The 19,621-nt window shown below is 46.5% G+C and overlaps 1 protein-coding gene, 1 non-coding gene and 1 pseudogene across 2 annotated transcripts in view; 2 read left to right on the top strand and 1 right to left on the bottom strand.

The window, feature by feature from the left end:
• Nucleotides 1-19,585, top strand: part of ADORA2B (adenosine A2b receptor) — a 34,488-nt gene extending 14,903 nt beyond the window's left edge. Inside the window, exon 2 of the mRNA XM_053910997.1 lies at nt 18,463-19,585. Within this exon, the coding sequence (XP_053766972.1) occupies nt 18,463-19,126 (664 nt within the window). The 3' untranslated portion in view covers nt 19,127-19,585. The remainder of the gene's footprint in view (nt 1-18,462) is intronic.
• Nucleotides 12,682-12,809, bottom strand: LOC112308996 (small nucleolar RNA SNORA30/SNORA37 family). Its single transcript, XR_002975204.2, has one exon. It is a non-coding gene; the product is annotated as a small nucleolar RNA SNORA30/SNORA37 family (small nucleolar RNA).
• Nucleotides 14,329-17,598, top strand: LOC123480219 (ADP/ATP translocase 2 pseudogene; annotated as a pseudogene).
• Nucleotides 19,586-19,621: the final 36 nt, after the last annotated feature.

Genomic DNA, 19,621 nt, shown 5'->3' with positions numbered 1-19,621 from the left:
CCTCTCCCATGAGGCTGGGAGTGTCTCCTGCTGCCGCCCCAACCCCCAGGGGCGCTTTCAATCAGAGGTTTGAGGCTTTATTTCCCCGAGCTGGAGCCCTGGGTTGCGTGGGCTGCCGTTCGTCCTGTTTGTCTGTGGGCGAATATGGTGCCGCAGGGTGCTACCCGCCACTCTGCCTGCCCCGTTCTCTACCACTCTGAGTCCGGCCCTCTGGGTTTATCTGTACAAATGTGGGGCCGCAGGGTCTGCTAGTGCTCGGACTGCCTGTGCCATTTGTCCCATACTCCGCCAGTCTCAGTCCCGCCACAGCCACGCGAGTCCTCTCCACCCCGGTGCCCGTCTCTGCCCCTCCTACCAGTCTGGGTGAATGTTTATTTTCTATTTCCTTGGTGTCGGTCCCCCCCGCTGTTCGACTCTCTGTCAGTTCTGGTTGTGCGAGGAGGCGCAGTGTGTCCACCTACGCCGCCATCTTGGTTCTCCTCCTGATTCTTGTTTTTAACTCATATTTTCTCCTCTGGAAGCCTTTGGGGTCCCTTGCTTTTGCTTGATGTTCTGCGATTTTGAGAAGCTGGGTCTCCATGTTGACTTTCAGGTTTCCTCCTTCGCTGGGGACGGTATTTCTAGGCAAACTTTTCCAATCTGAAGACTTTGGTCTGTCTTCAGCTCTGAAATTTTACAAAAGAATATTTTCTTGATTTTCCTTACCTCCATTTTCTCTACTCTTTCCTTCTGTGGTTTTTTAAAAAAAGATTTTATTTATTTATTTTTAGAGAGAGGGGAAGGGAGGGAGAAAGAGAGGGAGAGAAACATCACTGAGGACCCAGCCTGTAACCTAGGCAGGTGCTCTGACTGGGAATCAAACCGGCGACCCTTTGATTCGCAGGCCGGCACTCAATCCACTGAGCCATACCAGCCGGAGCACCTTCTGGGATTTTTAATAGATAGATGGATACTTACCCTCCTTGATTCATTGTCTTTGTGTCTTAAGTGTTCTCTGATATAAGTTTCTGATACTTTAGCTTTTCATTCTCCTCTGGAAAAGTTCCTTGACTCTTTCCCTTTAGTTTTTCTATTTTTTTTAAATTTAGCATTCATTTTACTTTATTGATTTAAGGTTAAAATTTTTTAAGTTTTTGAAAAACCTTTTTGTGGATTCACATGATTCAGATTACTTCATGTGGCACAAGGTGTATCTAATCACCTCTTCCTCCAACAGCCCCTCCATCACTAGGACTCACGCTTCAACCTTGGAAGAGGGCGGGAGGTGGGAGTAAATGCCTAGCTCCGTGGGAGGTGGGGGAACAGTGGCTGGGTGGGTGAGGCAGCCCACACAGCTGGTCCACAGGCTGTCTTTCCCTTGATTTCTGTTCCTCTTCTAAATCCTGTTCTGGAACCTGATGTCTGCCAGACTGGATCCTCTCTTCCTGGCCATCCTGTTTCGGATTCAGGGCTTTGTGTCTCATCCTAATGATCCTGTCTGCCTTCTGGTTTCTAGAAACTCACCAAAATCTCTGGTTTGCTGATGTCATCTTCCACTTCCATATTTAGGATGGTGTTTACTTTTGTATTTTTATACTGTTATTTCAATGTGATTTCCTGAAAAATGGTAATTAGGTGGAACCTGGCAGGCCAATGTAGGATCTTAATCAAGAGTCTGACATCGTCAGGTTTGCATCATTAGCCAGTCATCCTGGTGGACAGCAGGCAGGATGGATCTCGAGGACTCAGTTCTCCTCCAGGTGAGAAGGGGACGGCGTGACCAGGGTGGGGGTGGTGGAGGTGGAGGCACATCTAGGGATATTTGAGACATGTAAAATCTAAATGTCTGCACCCGGGTAGGCTGATATCTGATGTCAGCTAAGGGATTTGGAGCACAGGGGCCACAGGTAAACATGTAGCCATGTAGCCTACCAAGAGACCAGGACAGGAAAGAATCCTGAGACCCGAGGTGGGCCCAAGGATCAGTGAACAAGGACAGGGCTGGCCAGGGTGGGGCCACCAGCTGTGAAGCCTGCAGGGCCAGTCTCCCTGTGTGATGGGCAAGTATGTCTGTATTGACACCACATATTGCATGGTGTGCTGTGGCTGGAAGATGGGATCCTAGGGCACAGGTCCTAGAGGACTTGCTGACTTGGTTGGATGTTGGGCACGAGGCAGAGGGAAGAGTCTAGGGTGACTCCCAGATTTTGGGGCAGCTGCGTGGTGCCATCTCAAAGACAAGGGGAGCTTTGGTCAAGTGTTGCATAGGTTCATTTAAGAGATCTGCAGGCCGAGAGATGCAGTGGGTGTTTGAATTTGGGGCGTTTGCTGGTCAGTCCTTCTGCCTGGCTCTGTACCCAAGCCCTCCCACTCTGCCCGTGCCCAGCCTGGAGCCCAGCTGTGTTCCTTCCTCCTGGCTTCCTGCCAGGCCCTTTCCTTAGCAAGTTAAACGTATCTTGGCTCCTCTCACCTCTCTCAGCCTCACCTTCTCTGGTTTTACTGCCTGTTTTGCTGCAGTCCGGCCACCCACAGACTTCCCAAAGCAGCTTTCTGTATGTGCCATCTCGATTTCCTATGCTGATTTCAAGACCTCTGTCGGATCTGCCTTTTTTAAAAACTGTGGACAACTATAAAGCTCTATTAGGGGACATCACAGAACAGGTTCTGGCAGTTGTGCTTCTTGAACCTGCCCTCCAGTCACCTCTCTGTGGTTCCATCTCTACTTCTGCCCTGTCCCAGGACGCCAGTCTCCTAAGTAGTCTCTCTACACCATGCTGCTCCTTTTAGCCCATTTACAGGGCAGCAGTAGTGTCCCTCCTTCACCTCACTTGCCTGGTGCCTCAGGGTAAGGCCTTAGCTCCCTCACTGGTTCTAGTCCCTTCTCCTGCAGCTTCATCCCCGCTCCTCCCTTTCTTTGATTCTCTGCTCTGGCTTCTCAGGAGCCCTCTAAATCCTTGGGTCATGCTGAGGTCCAGCCTTGGCACATGCTGTTCTCGCTGCCTGGAATGTTCGTTACCTGCTGACTCTTCCTGATTTTCACTCCAGTGTCTGAGAGGAACCCAGGGTTCCTTTGAAGTTCTCTGTAAACTTGTGGCTATTTTCTTAATTATTAGTACTTTGTTTAAGGCCACCTTCCCCTCTTCATTGTAAGCAGGGCTCATGTTGTTCCCTCTTTATCTCCAGCACTTAGTCCAGTTACGAGCCTGTGACATATTTAGGAGTCAGCAGTATATGTGTGCGCACGTGTCTGTCTGTGCTGGGGGGGGTGCACTGGAGGAGACTGGCCCCCCCACGGACGGATAGCTCATTGCCTAGACAGGAGAAACTGGAGCCGGCCGGAGACTGAGGAGAGGTAGGAGAAAAACTATAGACTGGCTTTGCCAAAACCAGCAGGGAGATTTCAGTAGGGAGAGGTTAGCAGTCTTACAAAGGGATAAAATAGCTCCTAAATTTGGCATTTTCAGGAATCTTTAGTAACTTAGTTTGTTTTTAAAGGTTGTATTATTTATTTTTAGAGAAAGGGGAAGGGAGGGAGAAAGAGATGGAAAGAAACATCGATGTGTGAGAGAAACATCAATCATTTGCCTCTTGCTCTCCCTCAGCCAGGGACCTGCCTGCAACCCAGGCATGTGCCTTGGCTGGGAATCGAGCCGGTGACCTTTCGGTTTTCGTGATGACGCCCAACCCACTGAACCGCACCAGTCAGGGCATAACTTAATTTTTTAACAACAGGGACGTTTTTTAAAATGACAAAACAAACGAGGTAATGTGTGTGTGTGCTTACATTCATACATAAGTATACACACATTGCATTCATTCTGTAAATGTCCCTGCTATTAAAATACATATACATATGTACACACACATACTTGTATCCATTTGACTAATCTCGTGTGGCCTGTGGTTTCAAAAAGAATGACTCATTCTGAAATAGTGTTTTTTGCCCCCTAGCTTCTAAGTTGCACAACTAATATAAGAAGTCCTCAGATTCTCTTACCTTAAATACACAAATTGTTCATATTTTGCTATATTTGCTTTCTGTCTCATATACACACTTAGATTATACTTGGGAATTTTAACAGTACAGTCAATCTGTAGTCAGATGTCCCCAATTATCCCAATCATGTTCTTTATACTTTTAAAATAAAAAATACAGGTTCCAGTAAAAAAATCACACATGCCCTTAATTCCTTTAGGTTCCTTTAATTTGGAATAGTTCCTTAGTCTTTTTTTTTCCCCTCTTTCAAGACATTAATGTTTTTGAAGAGTCCAGGTTATTGTTTTACAGGAAGTCCCATAACGTGGGCTTGGTTGTTTCCTCATGATTAGTTCCACGATGAACGTTTTTGGTTGTTGAACGTTGGAATGCTAACTGCATAATGTCGTGTTCACTCCGGTGCATCCCGTGAGAACAGTGTCTAAATGCCCCGTTGCTGGTGCATTAGATCTGATTGCTCGGTTATGGCCGTCTGCCGGGGCTGCTCACTGTACACCCATGTGTCCGTATTGATGGTTCTTGCCTGAGTCAGTTATTACCATGAAAACGGTCATTTCCTTTTTTCTCATTCCTTCCACCTTTATCAATGGGCATTCTTCTATTAAAAAAGAGGTTTACCTTTTCCCTGCTCTTCCTAAGTTATTTTTTAGTATCAGTATAGACTTACAGAACTTTAGTTTCATTCCCTGTGTTGTAGTCCATTCCTATTACTCCTTTTGATGCCCACATTTGGCCAATGGGAGCCCATTCAAGTTCACTTGAGTTTGCGTATTCCCCTCAATCTTTCAATCACTTCCTTCCTTTGGGTACAGAAAGGTTTTTCAGACTCACAGTGTATTTTCCAGCTTTGGAACCAGCCGTTTCTCCATGGAGCCCTATTTCCTTTCAGTGGAGAATGGTACTTAGAAGCCAAGGTTTAGGTAGGCATGCACATTTCTTCTAGGCCCGTGCAATGAACAGAGCTAGGAGATTTTTTTTCTTTTTAAATAATGAACTGGAGGAACTCTTGCTTTTGGTAGAATGCCATCTAATTAACGAGTAGGGATGACTCCATGAAGCAGACCATCACTTGGCTTAGGCAAGAATCAACAGGTGCTAAAACTCACTGGTGAAGGTCTGATGAAAAGCAAGATATGTACAAAGTCTCACAGTGTCTACCACAAGCTACCTACTGATTTCAAAGGGAAAAGTAGTTACGGTGGAGAAAGGTGGCAGGCACGATGATCACCAAGTGGCCAGAGTCCATGTCACCAGCAACAGGGCGCCGTGAGAGTTTGCATCTCCTGATGGCTCCCTCCAGCTGGCGCTTGCGGGCATGGAAGCTGCTGCTTCTGTCAGTGAGCATGATGTCTGAAGCAGCTGGTGCTCAACTGGGCCACGGCCTCTAAAGGGCACTCCTCGGGGAAGAGGATGAGATGCCTTTTTCTCCCGTGGTCTGGTGTCAGGCAGTGGCCCCTTCTCTCAGGGCTCTCATTCCATGTGAAGGCAGTCCCGGTCAGGGCCTCAGCTCCCTTGTGCTCTCGCTGAGGCACACCTGACATGAGACTAAACCATGGGACTCACCAGGAAACAGCCTCAAAGGTGAACCCTGGAGGACCTAGTCCTGCCCTCCATCTCAGTGGGGAGACTCATGACCCACTCCTCTGATGGCTTCCTGCTGACGTAGCGGGGTGGAGGGCAGTGCCACGTCACTCCTCAGGTCTTGTTCCCAGGTGACTGTGAAGGACAAATGGCACCTCTTCCAACCCCCTTCCTGTGTGCCTGGGGGCTCAGCTCAGGCCCTGACTGGATCTGCCTCTAGGGCTCAGACATGTCTGAACTTGGGGGAGTGGATGAGAACCTCTCAGGAGCCAGGTACCAAGGGTCCTAGCCCCTCAAGATTACTGAGCCTGAAGGTAAACTTGGGACACCACAGGTTGGTATCTAGTGGGCAGGCAGGGACTGTCCCTTCCCGAGACTACCCTGAGACAGGCTGGTGCCGTTACCCTCTCAGACTGTGGAGACAGCGCAGACCTGAGCTTCATATAAATAGGACCAAACAGTGTCTACCGTTTTTGTGTAAGGATGGTCTTATTTGTTCCTTCAATGTTTGAGAGAGTTCATTAGTGAAGTCCTGGGGGTCTTGTTTGCTGTGTGGGAAGGTTTGGTTATATATTCCGTTTCTTCAATAGATACACAGTGCTATTCAAATGCTCTATTTCATCTTTTGTCCATGACAGTTTGTAAGGAGCCCTGGTTGGTGCTGTGAGAACTCTGAGAAATGAGAAGCACTACTCAGTATAAAACTGTCCCTCGTATACAGACGGCCTCTTGTGAACTAAGCGCTGAAACTCAAGACACACTCGCTGCCCCTGCCTTGTTTTGTTCCGAGCCACGAAGTGAGGGCTACACACGCCTGTGTGGTTGAGAAGCCAGCGCTCCACTCCCTCCTTAGAAGTTCAGGCTTTCATCTAGCACTTGTGTTAGGTGTTTTAGGTACAACAGGGTGTTGGTCACAACAGACAGAGTGTGCTGTTACAGAGTGCATGACTGTGGGAGGAGACCGAGGGTAGGGCTGTGGGAGGGCCCTGCAGGGTGTGCTGCGGGAGTCGTGGGGCCCCGTGGGGGCACAGCAGCAGATTCCAGTACATACGGGTCTGCCTCTGTGTGAATTTATAATGGCAACGAGTGCACATGTGATAGGTGGGTAGGGGAAGGACATTGGCACAATGCAGACAACTGCTTTGGTTCATCTGTGGTTCCGCTCAGGCAAAAAAGGCTGGAGTAGAGGGAGCAGCACTCCAGTCTCAGCAGGGAAGGAAAAGCTCTCCCTTTGACGGCATAGCCCAGCTGGCATTTGGGCTCTTGGGAAGAGGAGGAGAAAACACCTCGTTCCTCAGAAAGCCGCATCCCAGCCCACCGGCCTTGGTCCTGGCAGGCCTCACTGCCCGTTGGGCCCTCTTAATAGCTTCCCCTTGGCTGGGAACTCTTCTCTCATCTGCATTGTCTTGGCACCCATCAGCTTTGCTCTAAAGTTTTGCCAGGATTTCCCTTAGGCTTTTTAGGTACATTTTTAATAGTCACTGTGGCCGCCTCTAGTCCTGCAGAACTGCCTGCCCTGGGGGTGGTCTAACCTTTGTTGTTAGTGCTGTAGTTACAAAATGTTTGAGTGGTCTGTCCTAACCCCATTGTCACATAAGTCCTGTTATGGTTTGTGTGCAGTTTTGGAGAATATGAGGTTTTCTAAGTGTGTACGTATTGCTTTATAGCAGAAATGCTTGTATTACAGAGGAACAATACTTGTGAGCCTAGGCAGAATAGAATGAAAAAAGTCCCTAAATAAACCATTTTAAGAAGCTGTGACAGAACTCCATGGGCATTTACTTAGTGATCTGCATTTATAAAGTGCTTTGTATGCATTATATCTGTATTAAAAGCCCCAGCATGAAGGCGGGTTCTGCAGCCAACCTTATCCCTGTTCTTCTGATGCCAGAGCTCAGGCTCTCTCCAGCCACTGGCTGGCCCAGCCACACCCAGTCCGGGAAGTCTGGCTTCTGAGGCTGAGATGGTGGCCTGGTCTCAGCTGAGGACTGCTGAGCCAGAGAAAACCCTGCCTCAGAAGTAAGCCAGCAGTTGCTATGCAGGACTTAGCGGGTCCCTCTTTCATTATGTGACCTCAGGGTCCACGCTGTTCCCCTTTGCCAATTCCCTCCATGCAACTGTTACTCTATTGATCTTCAGAACTAACAGGCCCTGGTATAAAGGGCGTATTGCAGCTGTGCACAGCAGCGGGGCACAACCACTTACCCGACGTGGACTTCGTAGAGCACCCCTTTTGTGTGGGCTAGTGTTGTTCCTGCTTGTTGGGGATAATAAAGCTGCCTACATTTCCTTTATTCATTTCCATATGGCCTTTTATTTATTTCTCCTACACCTGGGGCAGATGCCTGGCTTCCTTGGCCGTACTGCTGGGGTCAGGCACCTCCACAGAAAGGCTCTGACCGGCACACGGGCAGAGGTAGGAGAGGTCACGGCCCCACCTTTCATGAATCTTTTGGACACATACACTCATGTGCACACACACGCTCAAATGTTCTGAGAGCTGGTGCACAGGGAGCAACGGGTGGCGTCTGCAAGCAGGAGGTGGGGACAGGAAGGGAAGGGGCAGGGGTACAGCTTTAAGTGGGACATGAGGAGAAATGGCAGGAGGTTACCAGAGCCTGCCTAGGACACCAGAGACCCCAGCGGTCATCTCTTCCAGCATCCTGCTCAGTGCAGGGAGACATATGGGCCTTCCGCAGCATCCCTGACTATCTGTGCCCTGTCCTAGGCGTGGGCCTCATGGATACAGTTCTGCCACTACAGAGCTGGAGCTCCGGTGCTGAAAGTACTCTGTCTTTGGAGCTCACCCTTCTTCCTTCAAGCCTCCAATTCCCATGTAGCTGGCTGCAGCTGGGGTTCCATGGAACATGCAAGAAGCTTTGGCAAGGGCAGATGTGGTCTGGGGAAGAAAGTGAAGTGGCTGGCCTGTGGCCAGGTGACCAGGCAGAGGGTGAAGCTGGGATTTGTGAGCAGAGCTGTGAATGGCAGCTCTTGGCAAATCAGAGTCAGATTGGACTGGGTTTGTGCCCTGACTGCGGTGTAGGGACAGCAGGCCAATCGTTTAACCTCTGCGTGCCTGTTCCTGCGTCTGTAAAATGGTGATTTTGGCTCTGCCCTCAGGAGGTGTGGTTTGGGTGGGCTGTGTAGGCCAGTAGCTGAGTGCCTCCCAGAGCAAGGGCTCAGGTAGAGAGAGCTCCGTGTTATGTGACACATGAGTGTGTTTCTGTACAGCTGGCGGGGGCAGGGTCTACAGGCATGTGTCTCCAGAACCTGGCACCTGGCCACGTGGCTCAGAGGCCACTAGAATGGGGGGCTGTCTGAACATTGGGAGGAAATGAAGAAGAACTTGTTTTAGATGAAGAAATGGATGAACTTTATTTTTTACTTAACGTTTCAAGTACCATTAGTATATTAAAGATGAAAATGGGAGACATGGGTTGGACCTATCAGCTTTAGCTGAGACTTCAGGTCCTCAGAAAATAATTCAGTTAATTTCAGCCTCACGGTGTTCTCCCTGGGCTGGCTGGACCCAAGGTCCCGCCTCACTCCCCAAGCACTGTGCTCTCTGGGACATCACCAGAACCCAGCTATCCCCACCTCTTGCCCGAAGGTTCCCTCCACCCCTGGCCTGCCTCCTCCCTCCCTGCACCAGGGACATGCCTTCCCTTATTGCACCCTGGACCTTAGGTGGCGTTGGGGTCCACTCTGCCCTTTAATATTGTTTCAGTATTAATTAAATGTTAATGCATCAGAGGAAAAAGCCCTAGGAATTGTCCTTAAGTCTTCATCTTCCTACATACAATCTACCTTTGAGATCTGTTGTTTTACCTCCAAGGTGTACATCTCTCTGCACCATCTTTCTTATCACCCTGGTCCGAATTAAAATTTTCTCTCTTCTCTTGTTTCCCCTATTATATTATGTGTTTTGTCATTTTAAAAATATTTTTTTGTTTTATAATTACAGTTGATGTACATTATATTAGTTTCAAGCGTACAACCCAGTGATTAGACATTTGTATAACTTAGGAAGTGATCACCCTGCTAAATCTAGTATCCATCTGACATCATACATAGTTATTACAATTTAATGACCATATATCCTATGCTGTACTGGGCATCCCCATGGCTATTCTGTAACTACCAACTTGTACTTCTTAATCCCTTCACCCATACTCACCTTTTTCACCCATACTCTTCTTCCCATTTGGCAACTGTGAGAATGTTCTCCCTACGAGTCTGTTTCTGTTCTACTTGTTTATTTGTTTTGGTTTTTAGATTGCACATATAAGTGAAATCATATGACATTTGTCTTTGTCTGATTTATTTCATTCAGCAACATACCCCCTATTGCAGATGGAACGATTTTATTCCTTTTTATAAAAAAAGATTTTATCTATCTATTTCTAGAGCTATGGGAAGGGAGAGAGAAAGAGAGGGAAAGAAATAACTGTGTGGTGGCCTCTTGTGTGCCCCCCACCGGGGACCTGGCCCACAACCCAAGCATGTGTCCTGACTGGGAATCAATCCAGTGACCCTTTGGTTCGGAGGCCAGCACTCAATCCACTGAGCCACACCAGCCAGGGCAATTTTATTCTTTTTTTTAATGGCTGAGTCATATTCCTTTGTATATATGCACCACTACTTTATCCACTCGTCTACTGATGGACACTTAGGTTGCTTCCATATCTTGGCTATTGTAAATAATGCTGCAATAAACATGAATGCGTATGATTTTTGAGTAAGTGTTTTGGATTTCTTTGGATAAATAACCTAGAGGTAGAGTTGCTGGGTCCTTCTTTGTCTCTGCTATAGCCATCATTTTAAAGTCTATTTTTTCTGGTATAAGAATTGCTACCCCCACCTTTTTATTTTTTATTTCCATTTTCATGAAATATCTTTTCCATCCCTTGACTTTCAGTCTGTGTGTGTCCTTTGGTCTGAAGTGAGTCTCTTGTAGGCAGCATACTCAAGGGTTGTGTTTTGTTACCCATTCAGCCACTGTGTCTTTTGATTGATGAAATTCATTCATTTGCATTTAAAGTAATTGTTGATAATGTATTTATTGCCATTTTATTATTCATATTTTTTCAATCTTTTTTCCCCTTCTCCTTAAAGTAGTTTAACATTTCATATAATACTGGTTTCATGGTGAACTCCTTTAGCTTTTTCTTGTCTGGGAAATTCTTTTATATGTCCTTCAATTCTAAACGCTAGCTTTGCTGTGTAGAGTAATCTTGATTGTAGGTCCTTGATTTCATCACTCTGAATATTTCTTGTCAATCCCTTCTGGCCTGCAAAGTTTCTGTTGAGAAATCAACTGACAGTCTTATGGGAGCTCCCTTATAGGTAACTAACTGCTTTTCTGTTGCTTCTTTTAAGATTCTCTTTGTCTTCAACCTTTTACATTTTAATTATGGTGTGTCTTGTTGTGAGTCCCCTGAGGTTCATCTTGTTTGGGACTCTTATGTTTTCTGGACTAGTGTGTCTTTTCCTTCCCTCATTATTTTTGAAAAGACTTTCAATTCCTTGCTTTCTTTCCTCTTTCCGGCACCCCCATGATGTAAATGTTGGTATACTTTTTGTTTTCTCAGGGGCCCCTTAAACTATCCTCATTTTTGAGTTTTTTGCTGTTCTGATTGGGTGTTTACTGCTTCCTTATCTTCCAAATTACTGATATGAGCCTCTGCTTCATCTACTCTGTTGGTTCCTTGCAATGTATTCATTTGTTATTGCATTCTTTATTTCCAACTGGTTGTTTTTTTTTATGTTTTCTGACTCTATTTTTGTTTCCTATCTCTTTGTTGAAATCCTAAGTTCATCTAGTTTTTCTCTTAAGTTCATTGAACATCTTTATAACCAGTGTTTTGAACTCTGCATCTAGTAGATTGCTTTCTCCAATTCGTTTATTTCTGTTTCTTTTCTTTCATTGGGCCATGCTCTTTGTCTCCTCATTTTGGTGGCCTCCCTGCATTTGTATCTATGTATTAGGTAGAACTGCTGAATCTCCTGGTCTTCGTATAGTGGACTTATGTGGTAGCACAGCAGCACAGCCTCCTGTCCCCTGAGCTGGATGCTCCAGATTCACCCCTGTGTGGGCTGTGTGCATCCTCTTGTTAACACTGAATCTTTATTGCTGTTGGAACATCATTGGGAGAGATTTAACAACCCCCCCAACCCAGGCCGAGTGGTTGTGAAGATTGGCCCTGACTGTGGTGGAGGATCTGCTGTGGAAGGGCCAACGCTGTGGAGCAGGACTCACTTCAGCAGGGCTTTTGTGCCTGACCAGTCTGCCCCTTGAGTGTGCTGCTCATGAAGGTGGCTGGGTGATGCTTTGGCATGGTCTGAAGCTCTTGTCCACTGGTAGCATGACTCTGGACCCTCCTGGGGGGTGCAGGCTAAGGTCAGCTACCACACGTGCCCTGCCTGGGGTTACCCAGCATAAGCTACAGAGCGATCTGCATCTGCTACTTGTGTTTGGCTTGGAGGTACCTGGGAGAGGCCAAGCTTTGAACCAAAGCCAGCTGCTAGTAGTGCCACACATGGGGCCACTTAGTGAGATGTAAGGGGCATGTGGAGACCAGATGCTGCTTGTTTGGTGTTCATGAACCTGCCAAATTTTAGGAAAGACTTTAGCATGAGCCAAGACAGTAAGTCTGTGTGGAAAATCCACTGGAAATGGCTTGGGAGGTCCTGCAGGTTGAGTGGAACAGGTCTCAGGGAATCACCAGCGCAGTGGAACAGTGTGAGCCATGTTGACGGAGACTGTGGCACAGTGCCTGCCTGCTGGCTCTTTGCGGGGAGGGCCCTCTAGCCCTCTAGCCCTTGCTGGACAACTCAGTTCATCCCCATATATCCTTGGTGCCTCTTGAGCTGCTGCCCCAGGGCTGGAACTCAGAGTGAGGGAGTCTTAAGTAAGTCCACGTGCCGGCCCTTTAAAAGGAACTTCTGGGACTCCAGCAGCCCCTCATCACACCACCATTTCACTTGGCCACAATCCCCACTGGTTGTCACAGAGAGAATTATGGGGACCTCTCCTCCTGGCTGGGGAGCCTGGTGTGGGATAGGAGCCTTTGCTCCTCATGGGGAGCCTCCACATCTGAGATACGTTTCCACCCCACCCCCCTCTCTGCATCATTGAGTGACAGCTGCCACAGGCACAGTCCCAGGGCAAGGATGCACTGAAGGTTTTTCTTTCAGCACCAGCTACCAAATCTTGGCCCCACTGCCCGGGGGAGGACTTGTGATGTGCTAATCCCTCTGGTTTTTTTAACTGCCAGATGTGGGTGTGGACCAGCCCGTTCTACATCTCCACATTCTCCTACCAGTCCGGTGTGGCTTCTTCTGTATATCCTTAGTTCTGGGACTTCCGTTCAGCTAGATTTCAGGTGGTTCTGAACAAAGGTTGTTCTGTAGTTGAGGTGTAATTTTGATGTGGTTGTGGGAGGATGCAAGCATTGCATTTACCTACGCCATCTTGACGGGACTCTCCAAGTCAACATTTTGTCTTGAATTAATCACAGAAAACAGTTTCCTAACTGATCTGCTTGTCTTCTTGCTCTCCTAATATTCAATCACCATACTGTATGAGACATAAATCAGTACCACTGCCCTGCTTAAAAGCCTTCAGTACTTCTCACTGAACTTTGAGTATCAAAATCCAGATTCCTTCCTATGCTTATGGGCTGGCCCTTGCCTCATTTCCTTTTGTTTCTTTAGGAAAATAAAATCCTTTCCTGAGAGCCTTGCACATTCTGTTCTGCCTGGATGGTCTTCTCTCCACCTTTGAAATTTTTTACTCCTTGACCGTTAGCTCTACCTAAAGACCTTCCCAGACATCCCACGTCCTAGGTCTTCTCGTTTTTCTCTTATGTGCATTCTATTCACTTTGGTTTGGCCAAATTCATTCTGATTTGTAATTATACATTTGTGTGCTTACTTGTTTACTTTCTGTCTCTTCCATTACCTTTACAACCCATGAGGGCGGTGATCATGTTTATTTTGTCTAGAGAGTGCATGATACAAAGGAAGAACTCTGAATGAAATTGTGGGCCAACAGGAGAGAAAGGCTGTGCTGGGGACTTCAGAGAAAGCTGTGACAGCTGCTCCCCTGATGGATCAGCTGATTTTCCATATCTAAGACAATTTAGCATAAAACTGTAGTTTTCACATGTGCAGATCCAGCAGGTTTGACAAGTTCAGATGTGGATGGGTTCCAGTTGCTTTCAACTGTGGTGGGAAGCCCACCGTGACCCCCCTATGTACAGAGCACTCGTGTCTAATGCTGCTTTTTAAAGAAGGGCAAAATAAGCAGCAGCATAACGTAGTCCAAGGCACACAGGCCTGAGAGCCCTCGCTCAGCTTTGGTCTTTAGATTTCATATTGCTTTTTCTACTCAAAGACTTTGTACCTTTGTTTCCTTGTTTGTTTCCGTATTTGTAAAATAAGGGAGGTGGCACTAGGAGAGAGAAAAAGTCCCTTCCAGTTAGTAGGTGTATACTTTTAGCTGCAGGTGACAGTGGTTTAAGCGATCAAGATATTTACTTACGTCTTGAACTAGAATATGGAGCCACGGTGGCTCTAGGGTTGGTGAAATGGTTCAAAGATGTCATCAAGGACTGACCCGGGCCCTTACCCTCCTTCTGCTCTGCCAGGCATTTTGTCTTCAGTCTTGTCCTTCCTGGTCACAAAATGAATGCTGTTGCTCCAGGATCACAGCCTCTTGTAAGAGCATAAAAGGCAGAGAAGGAAGGGCATGGGGAAGAACTCTCCTCATGGATCTCTTCTTTTATCAAGAAGTAGACCTTCTCCTAGAGCCCCGGAGTCCCAGCTGGTTACAACCTAGTCCTGCATTCTCCTGCTCCTTCTTTCCTTTCATCCTGACAGATGCTGCTGTGTCCTTTGCCAAGGACTTCCTGGCAGGTGGAGTGGCGTGGCCATCTCCAAGACAGCGGTCGTGCCCATGGAGCAGGTCAAGCTGCTGCTGCAGGTGCAGCATGCCAGCAAGCAAATCACCGCACATAAGCAATACAAGGGCATTACAGACGGCGTGGTTCGTGTCCCCAAGGAGCAGGGAGTCCTGTCCTTCTGGCGTGGCAACCTGGCCAATGTCATCAGATACTTCCCCATCCAGGCTCTCAACTTTGCCTTCAGAGATAATTACAAGGCGATCTTCCTGGGTGGGATGGACAAGAGAACCCAGTTTTGGCACTACTTTGCAGGGAATCTGGCATCAGGTGGTGCTGCTGGGACACCTCTGTGTGTTTTGTGTATCCTCTTGATTTTGCCCGTACCCGTGTAGCAGCTGATGTGGGCAAAGCTGGAGCTGAAAGGGAATTCAAAGGCCTCGGTGACTGCCTGATTAAGATCTACAGATCTGATGGGACCAAGGGCCTGCGCCGAGGCTTTAATGTGTCCGTGCAGGGTATCATCATCTACCTGCTGCCTACTTCGGGATCTATGACACTGCACAGGGAATGCTCCCAGACCCCGAGAGTACTCACATCTTCATCAGCTGGACGACTGCACAGTCCGTCACAGCAGTGGCTGGGTTGACTTCTTACCCGTTTGACACTGTTCGTCGCCGCACAATGCTGCAGGCAGGGCACAAAGGAACTGATATCATGTACACGGGCACGCTCGACTGCTGGAGGGAAATTGCTCGTGATGAAGGAGCCAGAGCTTTTTTCAAGGGTGCACAGTCTAGTGTTCTCAGAGGCATGGGTGATGCTTTGGTGCTTGTCTTGTATGACGGAATCAAGAAGTTCACATAAATTATCTCGTAGTCTTCCTCCCACCAACCCCGTGAACAGGCGTGTTGTATTATGTAACATGTCTTGAGCATTCTTGACTGTTGTTGGCTGTCTATTCATCGATGGCGACTATTTACTGGTTGAAAATGGGAAGCAATAATATCATCTGACCAGGTTTCTCTTAAAGCCATTTCCATGGTGATGGTCGGACTCAATTATATTTATTATTTCAGTCACGCCTGATAACAAATTTGAAGAAATAAAAAATATCTGAAATATTAAAAAAAAAAAGTAGACCTTCCCTGGGAGTATCCTGGCAGACTTTCTTTGGTTTAGTTGTTCAGAACTCCACCACTAACCGTTACCAACAAGAGAATTTGCTCACCCCACATAGAATTCATCCCCCAGGGTCAGCCTGTATTCAGCTGTACTCAGTTCAAGACAGGTGAGTCCTGCAAACAAGAATTAACACAGGGCTGTTGATGGGTTGTCTCCTGGATCTGAAGTCCTTTGATTCTAAGTGCTTGGCCTTTCAGAGGCTCCCTTGTTATCCTGCAGAGACTAATTGCATTCTTCACATCTCAGCTGAGGAAGTGGCCAAGAGTAACATTTTTCTTTAAAGGAATGGCTTTCCATTCCTGAATGAGAAAGGAAGCAGAAAGGGTTTGGAAATGGGTGGATTTATTGGCCAAGAAACAGTGAGCCACTAAGCCCAGCAGGTTGTCTGTAGCAAAGTTCCCACGGCTGACCTGCCGGCTGCTGCTCTGACGGGGAGCAGAGGAGATTAAGGATCACTTCCTCGTCCAATTATGAGGTCAGATGTCAGTTAGTTAACTTCCTCAGTAAATGGTGTTACTTCTCCTGCCCATCCAGGGCACAGCATCAGGTTATTCTCAATACGCAGAATCTTGTTTTAAAGCAGTTTGATAAGATACCAGATAACAAATAAGGACTGCATTCATAATGGCCATATTATTAAAAAATATACTATGTGCTAAGCACTGAGCCAGGTCCTGGGGAATACCAATATAAAGCGACAAGGTCCTAGTCCTTAAGAGGTTGACTGACATTCTGATTGAGAAGAAATGAAACAGATAAAACAAGCTCTGAAACAGAGTGTATGGGGCCAAAGAGTGGGCGTGGCCACCTCAGCCCAAGAAGAGACCAGAAGAGGAGGAGACCCTAGAAACAAGAGCAGGTGTTTTATACAATGTTCGGAGCAGCGAGAGCCAGGAGAAGCCACTGGTTAGGAAGGGCAGGCACTAGGGGTGTGGCGCTGGGTGTGGAGGGCTCTGTGGGTAATGCTGGGAAGTATGGACTTTATCCTGCTGGCAAAGTCTTAAGATCATGTGTATTAAACTGTTTCCAAATTTTCCTCTGAGGTGAAAGATTTAATTTCACTTTCTCAATACATTACATTGAATACATATTATGAATAAGTTATTAATAGCTAAACTTAGTTTTGCTATAAACCACATATGACCTAGTTTATAGCAAAATGTCTAAAATGTATATCCCGATTTCTACTTATTTTAAATAAGATTTAATGGTTTAAAATATTTAAAAATTAATATTTGCTAAGATATTTCCCAATTTGTATCAACTTTGCTGCTAGCAGAGACAGGGACTTTGCCAGAACTCGTTCTCCAACAGTTTACAGAGGTATTTGGGGATGATTCTTCCCACAGTCCCAGGCAGACCCCTCGTGTATCTGTGGGAGACCAGAAGGGTTTCTTCTGACCAGAGGCACCAGGTAGCACTGCCTGACTCCAGGAGCCAGCCCTCACTCCTTCAGGCTTTCGTTCCGGTGTCACCTTGTCACTGGGCCTCCTTTGACTGACCTCTATCTATAACCCTGCAGAGGTCGTGGCTGATTTGAGAGATACAAACTCTTTTCTTAAATATTATTACCATATTTTTCAGACTATAAGATGTACCCCCCCAATTTGGGAGGAAAATGGGGGTGCATCTTATAGTCCAAATGTAGCTTACCCAGTTCACTGGGGTGGGAGCAGCGTTGGAGCGGGTTTTTTCTTCCTATTTTCCTCCTGTAAAACCTAGGTGTGTCTAATAGTCCAAAAAATACGGTACATGTATCAGGTGCATAGGTTCAAGGTCATGACTACCCACATGTTTGTACATGACTAACACAAATTGAAAGAAATTCTAATGGTGACACAGAGATGCCCCCCCCCCAAAGCAGAAAAAAATGTTGTTAGGTGCTATGCATCCAAAATGAGTCGCTCATCAAAACATTTTCGCAAGTGTTGTGAAGTGTTTATGCCTTGAGCGCAGCAGTATTGTCTGTGATGACTATTACAAACCTTGTGCAGAGACAACTACTGAAGATCCTGATTAGTTAACGTTAAAGACATTTTTTGGTTGTATTTTTTAGCAATATCCATGTTTCTGTTGTTTGAAAAAAAAGTTTTATTCTTTGTTTTTATATTTCATTAATACTTTCCAGATTGTATCTGAAAATAATCGTTTTATTATATAAGTATAATAAATGCAAATTTGCAGTTTAAAACAATTTTTCACATTTCAGCACATACTAAGTAATGAATGTATCTCTTGGATACACATGACCTACGCTGTAATTTTTTTTAACTGTGACCTCTGCAGGGTTAAAACTACAGTCCCTGCTGGTTCTGATCTTCCTAACTCTGTTTTTTTAAATACTCACATATATTCTTCTATCATACCATGTAATTTACTAACCTCTATTTGTTGTTTATTATTGCCTGTCTCCCCCTGCTAGAATGTCAGTAGGGGTCTCTGTGTGTCCTGCTCCCTGGAGCATCTCAGCCACTTACAACAGGGCCTTAGAGTACGTCTAGGTTCAGAGGCCAGTGTCTGAGCAATCAGAAAATACCCTCTGAGACTTCTATACTTGGTCTCTTGGACCATAATTTGTCACTAAACAGAAGTGAGTTAAGTCAGCAGTGACAGTCTTACTGAGCTTCTTAGAGCAAAGCTGTTCATACCTGTTCACGTGTCTCTATCTAGCACTGAGAGAGGCCATGGCACCCTTTAAGGATGACCCTGAGAGGCTGTTAGGAGATGAGGCCATGGAACAGCAGCAGAGGAGGGACGCTGGCCTTTGGTCGCAGAAGACCATAAACTGACAGTAACACATGGTGTTCTTTTGAACAGATACAAGAGTTTGGTCACAGGGATCCGAGCGAGAGGAGTCATTGCTGTCCTGTGGGTGCTCGCCTTTGGCATTGGACTGACCCCTTTCCTGGGGTGGAACAGTAAAGACAGTGCCATCAACTGCACAAAGCCCCCAAACAGCACCATGAATGAAAGCTGCTGCTTTGTGAAGTGCCTCTTTGAGAATGTGGTCCCCATGAGCTACATGGTGTATTTCAATTTCTTTGGCTGTGTCCTGCCCCCACTGCTCATAATGCTAGTGATCTACATCAAGATCTTCATGGTGGCCTGCAGGCAGCTCCAGCGCACTGAGCAGATGGACCACTCACAGACCGTCCTCCAGCGGGAGATCCACGCCGCCAAGTCCCTAGCCATGATCGTTGGGATTTTTGCTTTGTGCTGGCTACCAGTACACGCCATCAACTGTGTCACTCTTTTTCAGCCGGCTCAGGCTAAGAATAAGCCCAGGTGGGCCATGAACATGGCTATTCTCCTGTCACATGCCAACTCAGTGGTCAATCCCATTGTTTATGCCTACAGGAACCGAGACTTCCGCTATACTTTTCACAAAATCATCTCCAGGTATGTTCTCTGCCAGACAGATGTCTTCAAGAGCGGGAATGGGCAGGGGGGTGCACAGCCTGCTCTTGACATGGGCCTATGACCTAGGCTCTGTCCTCTTTAAGAAGGTACAAATTCACAATAAACCAAGGGACAGGATACGACTGGCTGATTCTCATCGTGAAAGACAGGCAAGGCTCAGGAGCACATGGGCTGCCTCTCCTGAGCACTCCCCTGGAGTTACCACATACCTAACTAACATGTACGTGTTATCCGTAGGGCTGACAAATATGCTCTTACTGTGCAGATGAAACTGATGGCTTGACTGGATTGTAAAAGAACATTGTTTTGTTTTTAAAGTCTGCCTCTCTCGTGGTAGAAAATGAAACTATTTTACTGTGAAACACTGTGAAACATTATAATGCAAACATTTTTTAAACTTAAAGGCAATGGAAAAATAAAAGTTGGATGTAACTAAAAACATATACTTATTTCTAGGAAGGAGACCAGGAAAATTAAATATAAATGTTTTTAAAATTTTTTAAATTTATTGTTGTTCAAGTACAGTTGTCTCCATTTTCTCCCACCACTACCCCAG

Source organism: Desmodus rotundus, chromosome 9 (genome assembly GCF_022682495.2).
Source record: "Desmodus rotundus isolate HL8 chromosome 9, HLdesRot8A.1, whole genome shotgun sequence".
In the NCBI taxonomy this organism is placed as follows: domain Eukaryota; kingdom Metazoa; phylum Chordata; class Mammalia; order Chiroptera; family Phyllostomidae; genus Desmodus; species Desmodus rotundus.
This window is presented reverse-complemented; position numbering and strand designations above follow the sequence as displayed.